Consider the following 14,246-nt stretch of genomic DNA (forward strand, 5'->3'; position numbering starts at 1 on the left):
TGTCGCCACTTTCTTTCAGTATGTATTTAGAAAACCAGTATAGTCTCTCAAACTTGAGAAATGATCTCCACAACCTATAACTAGTAATTAATTATCTCTTCCCAGTTAGCAGAAATTAACATTAGTTCTGGGAAAAAATCTGATTACAAAAATAAGAATCAAATAGTCAAGATATGACTAGGATAGACTGGGTCCTAGGGAATTTATACTTTGAAATTTCCTGTAATTTTCAACTTTATCCTAGCTTTTCATTAAAATGAAATGATGAAGTATAAAAGAAATATGTTAACTCTAAAATAACAAAGGGGATTAAACCTCTGATGAATATGGTTCAGTTCTATATACTCTAATAGCAGAAATTAAGTGAAAGAGTATTAATTATGAGTTAATTTTCTATATAAGGGAGAAACAAAATGATTTTTAAAAAAGGAACAAACACTTAAAGCCACCACTTTGAAGCCCAGATTATCCAAATTGACTGTTTCCATTGACAGATCAAATTATGTTGCAACATTAACATTTCATGAGAAATCTTATAAGCGAACACTTTAGAAAATGATGATTGCTGAATCAAATAACAGGCATAAAACATATAAAACAACTCACCCAGCCCCATATGGCTATTCTTTTTTCATCAATGAAACCCATTTCTATGAATTTTCTAAAGTAAAAGAAACAAATTTTTAGAATTTTAAGTGTGTACACATGACATTTACTTCATTACACAAGCATATTTAATCCAAAGATTTAATAGAAACGCTACGTTTTCTTTGTTTAAACACATGCATAATAAGGTTGCATTTACAAATAATTAAAATAATATTATCGTGTTTTCTGCAAAGGATAAAAGGAGCTGTTAAACTCTATGGTACATCTATTGAGTAGTACTCTCACGGATGTAAGGCCTCCTACCCTAATTGGCTGGTGAGTTACTTGGGGCTCAGATGAAGAAGCTCATATTCAGCAAATGAGTATTGACCGAAAGGGGAAATAATTTTTTAGTGCACTGAACAGGTAAATGGTTAGTTCAGGTTCTCAGACTACAGCTACCTGTTTTTGAATTTAATATTAAATGTAGTTAAGTTATTTATAAGTAAAAAAAAAGAGAGAGACAGGCTCAGAGTAACACCAGAAGTAATACCATCTTGAGTGGGACCAAATTTCCAAAACTGCAGGTTTTAGGGGAAAAAAAAGGTTTTGTTGTTCCTGTTTTACATTTTATTAATTTCTTATGATTTTGTTTGCTTATGTATTAATGTGAAAGAATTTCAATCTAAAATGGGACTGAAAAATATAAATGAAAAATCGCACACAGGTGCCCTCAGGACTGAGAGACTGATTTCCATATATGCCTGATGTGCAGAAAACTGATATTACTGAAATTTTCTTAAATGATAGGGAGTTGGCCTCATATCAACCTTGGAAAGTTTTGCTTATGGTTTCCAGAGACCAGAAAAAGAAATGACCCAAGTCAGGTTAGTTCCTCAAAATACATTTAACTGAGCTTTGTTTGTATGATGGGACCGGTTTTATCTGCCCAGGTAGTAGTCAAAGTTGGTCTCTGTTTTTGATTTTAACAGACTCTCACTGAACTCTTCCCCTCTTTATATTCCCTGCCTATAATACAGCCTATCCCAAACCCTCAATGAACTGCCCTATAACTTGCTATAGTTTGTGAGTCCAGAACTGCAATTCCTCTGCTATACCTGAATAAACTCATTTTTAAACAATTTTGAGTTTGCCTCATTTTAACCTTTTATTTAAGTTGACATGCATTATAATTGGAGAAGGGCAGGGCAACCCACTCTAATATTCTTGCCTGGAGCATCCCATAGACAGAGGAGCCTGGCAGGCTACAGTCCATAGGGAAGCAAAGAGGTGGACATGACTGAAGCGACTTAGTCACACGCACACATTATAATCACTGCCTCATTTTTGGTCGCATCCGTCCGTGGAAAAATATCTATCCCTCTCTCATTTCATATTTAGATACCCTCTGTTTATCATGGTTTGGACAACTATATGTATCTTTTAGAATATGAACATGATTCATTCAAGTTCCATCACAAAAGAGCCTCCATTTGAAATCAAATTTGAAGACAAATCTCTCCTTAGGAGCAAAGGGCCACACTTAATGGTGACCTTCAGAAAGTCCTGGGAAACCCTCAGAAATCTAAGTGCATTGCTGGTACAAAGCAAGAGTGTTTTGGGCTAATTTACTCCATGCTTACCTGAGGGCTGGTGTTCGAGAGTCATTGTGATTTATTTAGGGAATGTTTTGATAGAAGAACTCTCAAAGAAACAGAAGCAGTGGAAGGAAAAAGCAAAGTGAATGAGCAATTACAGAGGCCTGGATGGGACAGTGAAGGAAAAGAAGGGCATGAGTCCAAAGTGACACTCATGACCAGAAAAACTCCTTTTTTTTTTTTTGGTTGCCTTAAGTGACATTAATGTCCTTCCTCGTTCTTCTCTGAAACTAGGATGGAGTGATTTGACTTAGTTGAATAATGGAATTTCTTAAAGGGATTTCACAGCAACCATTTTGCTCGTTGCATGGATTCAAAATGCACGTTTCTGCTGCACAGAGGAGTTGGGCAGATGCCCGGGACAAACAGATGGGAAGAAGCCCCGTCAGTCACAGCTTACTCGACACTAATTCTGAAGGACACTGAGGCGTCTTCAGGGGAGAAATGCGGTAGCAAATGGAGAGTTGCTACCTGTGTGGATGCTTGTTCACAGTAGGTAGAGAAAACGGGCTGTCAACTGTGGTATTTTGGCAATTCGCCCACAAGCTTCAAAAGCCAAATGAAAGAAAAGAAGGTTCACTTTCTTTGTCAAAAAAAAAAAAAAAAACCCAAACAAAGCAATCTTGCTGCTAGTGCTTGAAGCCAGTTCGAAGCCATAAAATCAATCATGATTTTATGATCTCCCAGAAGCTAGCAATCATATTGCCTTGCATCTGGGGTAAAAGCAAATAACAGGTGATACATGGGAACAGGAAATTCTTAACAGCTCCCTTCCTAGGTTTATTCCAAAAGGATGACATTTACAGGAAATGATAGCGCAATAGTTAACATGGAAATGAAACATTAACACTTAATGTGGCAAGACTAGGTTAAAGGTTAGCTAGATAATCTGAGCACTTTGAGACCAACCAGGCTTTATAAAATTTACCTCCAAAATTCTGAAGAGCTTTCAGGAGGGTTATCAGAAATACTGCCAATAATGTAGTTAAATCAACAAAATGTTAATAACAGGGGAAAAAGCATGCTTTTCTAATTTTGGAGACTGGTCTGGACTTTACAAATTTTCTCTCTTAAAAATAACCCTAGACTAAAGATCAGTTTGAACCCTCTTGATTGATTATTATTCTAGTTTGGAAATGTCTTTATTGATATCATGTATAACAGTATATTGTTTCTCATATAATTCTGTCTTACCACTATCCCTGAAGTTATATAAAATTTCAAAATTGTGGGAATGTCTAAAGTGCTGAACTTACCCCAAATGAGCAGATTTGACCCTGTAACTACTGAAACTTTAAGGGACTCACATGTGTACCACTTGCAAAGGAGCCTGAAGAACGTCGGTCTCAGTTTTACTTAAGTTTTGACCTCAAACATATTTCCTTTGGGGCATTCAAAATTTGTGCAGCTGTAGGGCTTTTTTTCCCCTGCTTTGCTTCGTTGAATTTGTTTCTCAACCTTGACTAGTATTTACTAGTATTTTCAAATATGTACATATTTGTACATATGTACATATGATTTTTTTGGTATGTAAAAAATTTAGCCTGATTGCATTTCCTAAGAGATTCAAGGGAACAAATTTCATTCTTTCTTTCTTTCTTTTTTTTTTTTGCAGGAAGAGGTAATTTGAGGACCATGGACAGAGAAGCCTGGTGGACTATGGTCTGTGGCGCTGCAGAGTCAGACAGAGATTAGCGACTGAACGACAGCAACAAGAGATGGAGGACTACCATAGAGGGATTACAATCCCAAGTCCTCAGGTCAGACATTCAGGGTCTGATTCCTAAACCATTTCTCTGGAAGATATGTGATTGAATTCTTTCCAGAATTATCACTATAAATCTATCCTCTAGCTTTTGTCTTCTCAAAACATTGGGTTTCAAGGCCTCCCTTATACTTTTGCAGAATAATGGCTTCAAGCAAGGCAAAGGCCAACCCCAGTTGGCATCTCCACTGCTATAGATGCACTTTGCATGGGCCGCACAGACACCCCTGTTCACTGAGGTAAATACAGAAAGTTCCATCTAACAGCCATGCTGTCTGTTGAGTGTATGTGGTTTATTCACTCTTCAGAAACTATAAGTGCACTGAAAGTTGAGATTGTAAATTGCATGATTTTATACAGAGTATTGTAATTGCATACACTACTTCACCTGCTCTTGAATGGCTGAGTCAATGAGTGAACATATGTCTGATCTACAGTACAAAAACTTTCTTCAGGTTCCATCCAAAAATGGCTCAGAGGAGGTAAAGGTAGCCAGTTACAGCCTCTGGTCCATCTTCATTTCAGTTCTAAGCGTCATTTATGTTATTGTGAAAAATCAATAGAATTTGTGGCTTCCTGTTCTATGTGTTGAACAGAAATAACAATTTATGTTAAGGTCAATGCATGGACATCAGATTTAAATTTTCAATTCATCCAAAGAAAAACATTAAGAAGTTATCTGTTCTATCTCTTCTGTTTCTTGAGGTATTCCTCTTAAATTTGAATGCCACATTTTTGGTGATAAATAAATGCACAAACATATAATGATGTATGATGGTAATGATTGTTTTTAATCAACACCAAACAAATCACTTTTTAGCTCTACCAACTTCGGAAAGTTGAATTATAAACCACAGTTTACATCTCTGTCCTTTGATATTGTCCCAGAATTACATGTCCCTGGTGTTTTATTGCATGGTTTAATACAAGCAAGTGTGACACATAGCCAAAAAAGAATTACGTCTATAATGCTAATAGCTGTGTTAATATTCTTAAGGCATACCATAGTCTTATATGAGACATTGTATCTTGGAATTTTTCTTTGAATTACCTTTCCTATGACTCTCTGTCACACAGAAGTATCTCTCAAAAAAGTTGAAATAGTGGAAAGGCCAAAAATCTGGGTGAGTAGGAAAGATGGAGCCTCCTAGAAGTTAAGTGTGAATAATGCCTACATATTGTGTAGCGTTATTTAATAATTTACTTATTAGTTTGTTAGATTTTATCCAAATAGACTTTGCTTTTAATTGACTGTTTTGTGTGTGTGTGTGTGTAATTAGTGTTCACAGAATGAAAATTTAAAAGCATATGATTACTTTTCTATTTTAAAAAAAATCACTTGTGAGTCTAAACTCTTCTGCTTTGATTAGAGACAAAAATATACAGAAAAGTGTTGTCTGGACCTGGCTCCTAGGTGTTAAATACAGTCTGTGCTAGGCATGCTACACTGAAATCAATAACCATTAGTGATATTAAGATGATAAAAGAAACATACTAATTAATTTTCTAAATTGCTCTTTTCTGTGAAGCATTGTTTGACCTTTAGCTGTCATGCATGCACGTATACCCATGACTAAGAGTGCAATCAGGCTGTGTTAGTTTTTACATTTACAAACTACTATTCTCTAATGTCACCTACTCATACCATAATAAGAGAAACCTGACAACTATAAGAAATATCCAGATTAATCCCGCACAGTGCTTCCAAATTAGGAACAATTTTGGTGACTCTTTTCTTTTTGTTTCAGGAAGAAATGATTGAGTCATAAATTGTGGTTGAGAATATAGTTGGGAAGAAGTCAGATTATAAATCTATAGTTCCTCTAAATGTTTTCATAATGTAATTTCTATTACATAAAATATTTTTTTTTGTCAAATTAAAGTAGGAAAACACTTTCTTGCTAATATGATCGTTTAATTACAAATGAATGTCTGATATCTGTAAGTACATAGTGCCGATGAAATCTTGAGCCATTTCTGAATTTATGAGGTAGAATCCACAAAGCTTGAGCACTCAGATGTCTGATTTTCTACAGACTATTCCTAGAGTTACACAAATTTTTCTGTTAATTGTGAGCCATGTTAATGAAAGGCTATTAGAATGCCTAAAACATGGAAAGAGAGTATTAATCATCTTTCACTACAAGTTATTTTTCTACTCTTTTCCGTGAATAATTTTTTTCTCATATTGGGTAAAAATATCCCTTGATGATTAATGATAGCTTTAGATGACGTTAGGAAAATAGACAAAAAGAATTAAGGCATGAAGGATGGAGAAACCCAGAAGTTACTGCATAACTGTTGCTGACATCAGTTTCTGTTTGAATGAGAAGGCGCTCACCTTACAGCTGTGATCTGGTCCTCGACTTCATAAACACCCAGCTTTCGATACACCGCATACAGGAGTTTGTCACCTTGGAAAGCTGTTCCTCGACCATCCACCAAGGCAATGACTATCCCTTCCTTACTTGCAAGATAAGATATCCAACTAATAGAGAATATAGACCTTACACTCTGACTGCAGGGACCACCATACCTAAAGGGAAAAAAGAAAGAGAATCTCTGATGTTTTTGTGAAACTCAACTTCCCATCGGGGCCAAGAATTGCCTTTAGTATTTCCCAGTACATTTGTATGATAAAATTTCAATATCAGCGGCATTAGAACTGGCTCAGAATCAAGAGAGGACCAGGCTTTTCCCAGAGGTTTGCTACAAGGAAGTTGTTCTGGGACACAGCCCCTCCTATTCCCCAAAACGGATACATCTAGGGTTGGCATTTCAAGGAATATGTGTGGGTTTTTCGTCATTTCTGCCACCTGCCACTTGCTAAAAGCAGGCATAAGATATACTAAAAAAAATGCATGGTGTTTTAAGCAAATTGTGTGTAGGTCAGCACTGATTTGGGGTGTGATTCCACAAAATGTATTCCATTCCCTTATTTCATTTCTAACTCAATTACATAAGACGTGAAGATGATTTACAATATTTTTTTGGCTGCAATTGCTCTATCTCAAAGGTATTCTGACACATTAGGCAATTTGCCACACAAAGGAAATTCAAAACAGCAAATGCAAGCAAGTCCATCTAAAAATCTCAAAACTTTCTCAAGCTATTTTAAATAGCCATATTTTATTTACTCTGATTAGTTGGGGAATATATAAAAACAGCATCAATAGGAACTGTTACTGAGGAGAATGGTTCATTCTATCTCACAAATGTGTATTTAATACAGCATACTTTCAATAGTTTTTAAACCAAAGAAAATATTACATACACTTGAATTAGCAAGGGATACTTCTTTGATTTGTCAAACTGAGGAGGAAGAATCATCTTGTACCACAATGCTTGAAAAACAAAAACAGAAAAATCTTCATTCCACAATACTCAGCATTATTTATTTTCTTTAATAATAATATATAACATAAAATCAACTTATAATTAGTAAATTGTGAAGAATCAAGACTGTATTTTTATTTTTATTATGTATTTTGTCTAATTTACAAGTTACTAGAAATATCAAACTATTGTTTTTGTAGAAGCACACATTCTAAAATTAAAATTAGATAAACTTTAAAAAAATCAGTGTTGAAATGGAGCTATAGAAAAATATCAACCTTATTCACAAACATATGAGAGATATTTCATAAAACCTTATTGCTACAGTAAGATTTTTAAATTAAGATCCCATAATATTATAGGGTTGTACTATAATATTTACCCTACAATTTTGTTTTTAAAAAGCAAGATAAGTGCTCAGCTTCATATTTATTCATGAGAAGTTTTTAAAGATCTTACTAATATTATCCACTTTAAGTTTCTTAATTTCTTCTTTAGGCAGCTGAATATTTTTCAAAGCATTTTCCAATTCCTTGTTGTCTTCCAGGATTTTAATTTCTTAAAAAAAAAAAGTTCATTTTTAATTAATAGAAGTTCTATAAAAAATTTCTTTCTTAAAATGTCTTTGAATTTACTATGGATGAAACTGAAATGGTATATGGATTGTTTAAGGATTTTCATGTTGACAAGCAGATTTTTAATACAGGCTTTACAGCAGGGATGAGCTTGTAAGAGACATCAGTCATTGTCTCCTAAACTGACCCTGATGGCATCAAAACTCATTTTGAGCAGAATCACAGAAGTAACAATGCTTACTGAGCCACATTTTCCTGTGTCAAACTTTAATAAGTGCCCTGAGTAAGTAGCATTTTGGAAAAAGATAGTTTTAGTAAACAAAAATAGTTTTAGTAAACAAAATAGTTTTAGTAAACAAAAGTGGTAGAAATAAAATCTATATTGCTGATACTTCATATTTAAAGCAATTAAGTATATAGCTATAAAGTTTGTTTTAAAATCTTCAGTGCACAAGATCAAATATTAAGTCTGTGATTTTTTTCACATCTATTTCTTTCTTAAACTCTTCCTGCTGTACTTGCTTAATATAGGATATTCTTTTTTTTTTTTTTTGTAATTGAATTACTGTGCATTCAATTCCTTCAAATCCTTTCTTTCAAGGTAGTTATATATCTTAGTAGGACAACCATATAAACACACTATGGTCTTTGTCTTTCATCGTAAAGTGTTAGTCACTCAGTCATGTCTGACTCTTTGTGACCCCATGGATTGTAGCACTCCAGGCTCCTCTGTCCATGGAATTCTGCAGGCAAGAATACTATAGTGAGTTCACATTTCCTTCTCCAAAGGATCTTCCCAACCCAGGGATTGAACCTGGTTCTCCTGCATTGCGGGCAGATTCTTTACCATCAGAGCCAACCCAAGACTCCTAAAGAGAACTCTCAAAGGGGGCACCTGGAAAAGATCTAAAAAACTGTTGTTTAACTGAACAAATCCATTGATCTCCTGAGAAAAGTTAGGTTTTTGAATAATAAGTGATGTTTGTAGCTTTATTTTTAAAAAGAGTGTCTGGATGACTTCTGAAATGCAGCAGGCCTGTGGACTCTTTGTTTTTGTGCTTTTTTAAAAAAGTGGTCCTTGAAGATGGGGAGCTGGGGGAGTACTTGTAACTACACTAAGTTTGCCAAACCACTTCTCTTGTAACTCTCAGTTTTCATGTACTCATGGCATTTTGCGTCAACGTGTTACATTTAATCTTAGAACAAGGATAGATGTTTTGGTATGAGTTGTATAAGATACATAATACATTTCATTTTAATTTTGGATAATCCATCAGGAAAGAGATAGTTGTGGCAATTTAAAAGTTAAAACAAAAAAAGGGAATAACAGGAGATGGGGAGAGATAAATTAGGAGGTTGGGATTTACATATATGTACTACTGTGTATAAATAGATAAACAACAAGGACCTTCTGTATAGAACAGGGAACTATCAATACATTCAGTATCTTGTAACACCTTATAATGAAAAAGAATCTGAAAGAGACTATGCTACTGCTAAGTCACTTCAGTCGTGTCTGACTCTGTGCGACCCCATCCCTGGGATTCTCCAGGCAAGAACACTGGAGTGGGTTGCCATTTCCTTCTCCAATGCGTAAAAGTGAAAAGTGAAAGTGAAGTTGCTCAGTCGTGTCTGACTCTTCACGACCCCATGGACTGCAGCCCACCAGGCTCCTCCGTCCATGGGATTTTCCAGGCGAGAGTACTGGAGTGGGGTGCCATTGCCTTCTCTGGAAAGAGACTATACACACACACATATATATATGTGTATATATATATATATATACATACACATATAAATGAACTTCCCTGGTGACTCAGAAGGTAAAGAATCTTCCTGCAATGCGGGAGACCTAAATTTGATCCCTGGATTCCGGAAGATCCCTGGAGAAGGGAATGGGCCCCTACTCTAGTATACTTGCCTGGAGAATTCCATGGACAGAGAACCCAGGCAGGCTACAGTCCTTGGGGTCACAAAGACTCAGACAGAACTGAGTGACTTTGACTTTGACTTTCACTTTAAGGACTTTTCAGGTGGTGCAAGGGGTAAAGAATGCTCCTGCCAATGCAGGTGACGTAAGAGGTGTGGATTGATCCTTGGGTTGGGAAGATCCCCTAGAGGAGAAAATGGCAACCCACTCCAGTACTCTTGCCTGGAGAATCCCATGCACAGAGGAACCTGGCAGGCTATAGTCCATGAGGTCGAAAAGAGCTGGGCACAACTGAAGTGACTTAGCATGCATGCATAACTGAATCACTTTGCTATACACCTGAAACTAACACAGCATTGTAGATTAACTATATTTCAATTAAAAACTCAAAACTAAAAAAGATAAGTTAAATGAATACTCAGTTCTAAGTACAATGAAGCCAGTCCTTCATTCTGTGTATGGGTTCTGACTGCGGAACTGTCAAGGATAAAGGGAATCTATGTGGAGCAAGCACACAGAGGGGCTGTCATATTTACTTGACCATGTTTATCGTTTTGCCAACAGATGCTGGAAGTCTGAGACAATACACGGATGTTGCCTGATTGGATTGACCTTGATTCCTTCTCTAGTCTGTTCCCAGATAAGGACTTACTGAAATGACAAGTTGAATAGAAAAGCTTATTAATACTTCTACAGTCCAGAGTTGCATCTTTATGGATAGTAAATGAGCAATTTTCCTACCTCTTGGAGCAAAATAGAATTTCATAGGGCTGTGAAGAGAGGGAGGGGTTGCAATTGGACTTCTCTATGTGGCTTTGTCTTAGAAGTGTATAATGTGGCAAGGATTGCTACAGCCCAGACTATACCTTTTATCTTCTTTTACTCATCATTGTATACTCGATGCCCAGCATGCTCAGTACCAAGTACATGATATGTCATTGTGCTCTCCATATGTTTGGAGACTCTTCATTATGATGAAATCAAGGTGTAAGAATGATAGATCACATCTGATTTATTTGTTAAAATCATATTAACTATGATATATTATTCATTAATTAAATTATGTGAAGACTCTTCAGGAAACCTGATAAATAAAGCTATTTAATCAGTTGATCAATTTTAATGAAAATCTGCTGTGTCTGAAGTACCTATGCCTCAAATGGGTCCTCCATGTCAAGTGTCAACTCTTCTACGTTTTTATAGCATCTGGGTCAAGTGCTATCTGTTATTGTCCAATGACTTTACTTCACTTTGCAGAGAAAATATAGCCATTGCACTGTTTTCTACAAAATATTGCAGGTGGATTCTTTACCCACTGAACTATCAGGGAAGCCTTGTTTTCTACAAACTTTCATAGAAATACACTAAAAATGTCCTCATTCTCTCTCATCAAAGGCCAGAGATTAATTTCCTCACCTGTCTCTGGACTCCACTTTACCCAGAGTGGAGGGACATCCACTCCTTTATGTCTTCAACCATGGTCTCCACATTTCTTCCATTAGCATTCAACCATTCTCAAATGTTTATCAGCTTTCAAAAGCTAATTTAAACCTCTATCAATCTCTTCCAGGATTATCCACCTCTTTCCTCCACTCATCAGTCAAACCTATTGAATATAGTCTCTTTTTATTTACTTACCTCCTGTGCAAACCTAAATTTACTTCAATCTTGCCTCTACCTCCACCACTCCACTGAAACTGTTCTGACTAAGCTAATGCTCATCCTTGCTTTGCTAAGCTCATTGATTTAGGGAAGGTCTTGTTTTACTCTGAAGTGCTTGACACAGACGAGCACTCCCTTTTCTTGAGATCCTCTCCTCCTCTGTGTGCCATGAGTCCATACTCTCAAGGGTGTCCTTCTCCTTCTGTCCACCCTTGGTCTCCTTTACAGGTTCATTTTCTCTTTCCATTTCTCATGTTGGTGTTCTGCACAATTTTACTCTAGGCTCATTCTTTACTACCCTTGCCCACCCTCACTTTCCCCACACTGCTCTCTCATCCATTTCCACAAACTTAGTAACCACGTATTCCATAAATGAATAACTTCCTGATGATTATCTTCAACTCAAACTAATCCTCCAACATCCAGGTCCAAAAGCTTGTCACTCCAGGACAGCTCCTCTTGGATATATGTCATTAGTACCTCAAACTAAATATTCAAAACAAAATTCATCACCTCTCCAAAAACATTCTCTCCACTGTGGGTCCCATCTTTCAATAAAAAGCATCAGTATGAATCCATTTGACCAAGTTGGACATCCAAACAGCATCAATCTCTCCCTTACATTTATGAGTCTTAAGGTTGATGTAGTCATCATTAGGAAACATTTCTTAACCCCCTATTCCAGAAGAGGAGCCCTGCTAATATGCTTTCATGAATCTCTATTTTCCCTATCTTAATACTTTATCCCACTGTGTTGTAACTGTCTGTTTACAAGTTTGCATTCCCCACTGACCTGTAATCTCCTGAGAACAGTACCATCTCTAATGCAATATCTGTTCATTTTTAGGATGTATTTTCTAGCAAAGTGCCTGGTTTAATGTAATAGGTGCTTAATAAATATGTACTGGATGAAAATTTTTGGCACCAAATGCAAAGAGAAACTAAATAAATAGAAGACATAGCATCTGCTCTGAAAAGCTATTCCAAAGCTTATCTGGTAATAGATTAAAAGTACAGATTCCCTAGCCCAATATAAGACTTATTAAAGTGGAATTTTGGAGGAGGGCCTGAGAACCTGTATTTATAATAAACTTCTCTGAAAAATTTCATCATGGGGCAAGTTTGCAGAACTGCACTATAAAAGAATTTTCATTGGTTTTGAGAGTTAAAAGCATGTAAATACATATAACATATATAGACACATGAACATTGTACCTATTTTGTAAGTACTGAGTGAAGTGATAAAGTTTTGTAAGCAGTACAAAAATTGCTATCTAGCAGGAATATGAGAAGGATAGTAACAGAGTGGAAATTTGTTAAAAAAGAGAAACTGACCTTTATTTTGCAGTCATGCAATTATTTTCTCCTGATTCAAATGGCTAAAAGTTATCAAGATTATTTTATGCAAATCAGAGATTGTGTTCTCTTTTGAGAACAAATGAGAATTACACATTTATGGTGATTTCCATTAAAACAAAGACTTACAGATTTGAAACTAGTCCTGCTTTAAAATTTCTCTCACTGAAGGTTGAAATGAGCCAAACTCAGACATACAATCTGTTATTCTTTAAAGTATTTCATTATTAGACACAAGGTTAAAACAACAATAAAAACCCCCAAAACTTCAAAACGAAACTAAATTTCAGTTTCATTATTACAATGCTTGTCCTGTCCTGAGCTCCTGAATGGATTCTGATTTTCCCCACTGCCTTATTTTCACCTGTACGTAGGCCATTGAACTGGCAGCCAAACTAATCCCAAAGCAGTCAGTCTCCTAACCTGTCACCAAAGCTGTCCAAGGACAATCACAGGTTTGAGTGCTAAAGTCCCTTTTTGTCCTTAGATTCCATCAACTTCAACCCCACAACGTTTCATAGTAAATCAAAAGGTAACAGAGAACCGCAGGAAGAGTCTCAGGGCAATTATACACTTGGGTATCTCCCTCAAGAGTAAAAATGGTCATCTTTGAGCTGTGAACTATTTTTGAACCAATATCACGAATACAGGATGGAGGAGATCTGCCTTGATAGCAGTTGAAAATGGAAAGAGCCTCCAAATTTCAGGGCTCTCATACGTGGCAACAGTGTGATGTAGCTGTTAAAACAAAAAAGCTAGCATGATAGTCACCCTCTGCTTTGAACTGGAGTTATATCCGGAACTCATCTCCAGTTCGGGATGTTAAAAAAAAAAAAACAAAAAAAACAGGCCTTCTTATTCCGGAGGGAGAGTGTACTAAAAATCTTCAGTTTCCTTCCAATTTTAAGTTTCTGTGTTTTATAAGGGTGATTGGGGAAGACAGGATTAATTCGTCTTATATAACTCCTCTGCTTTATGCCAGGTTCTTACTGCAAATAATAATTAACTTTCATATGATCAGGCTTGACAAAGAATAGGTTGATTAATATAATCATAAGCTATGCAATAAGCTATATGTCACTGTTCCCCTTGCTGGTGTGGGGAAGCTGTCTTGCTTCCTCTAGTTTCACAAGAGTCCAGGATTTCTTAAGACAACAGCATGTGGAGACAGTACCTTGGTCGGTGCGGCCATCATGAAGGGTGGAGATGGGGAGGCCTGGGCCTGTGCATGGGATGAAAACAAAAATGTGGCTTAGTTTTAAAATAACATTTAGCTTTCAGTAAGAATTGCTAGTCGTATTTATGATTACTGTCAAGCTCAATCACCTCTTTTACTTATACAACTACTTTTTTTTCTCCCATAAAGAAGTAAACAT

At 36.2% G+C, this 14,246-nt stretch overlaps 1 protein-coding gene across 1 annotated transcript in view; it reads right to left on the minus strand.

The window, feature by feature from the left end:
- LOC122453705 (fibroblast activation protein alpha) overlaps nucleotides 1–14,246 on the minus strand; it is an 80,192-nt gene that overhangs the window by 9,972 nt on the left and 55,974 nt on the right. Inside the window, exons 18-22 of the mRNA XM_043487824.1 lie at nucleotides 14,045–14,092; nucleotides 7,807–7,905; nucleotides 7,286–7,355; nucleotides 6,353–6,547; nucleotides 607–661 (exon numbers count right to left, since the gene is read on the minus strand). Coding sequence (XP_043343759.1) covers nucleotides 607–661; nucleotides 6,353–6,547; nucleotides 7,286–7,355; nucleotides 7,807–7,905; nucleotides 14,045–14,092 — 467 coding nt within the window. The remainder of the gene's footprint in view (nucleotides 1–606; nucleotides 662–6,352; nucleotides 6,548–7,285; nucleotides 7,356–7,806; nucleotides 7,906–14,044; nucleotides 14,093–14,246) is intronic.

The sequence above is a fragment of the Cervus canadensis genome, chromosome 15 (assembly GCF_019320065.1).
Source record: "Cervus canadensis isolate Bull #8, Minnesota chromosome 15, ASM1932006v1, whole genome shotgun sequence".
Classification (NCBI taxonomy): domain Eukaryota; kingdom Metazoa; phylum Chordata; class Mammalia; order Artiodactyla; family Cervidae; genus Cervus; species Cervus canadensis.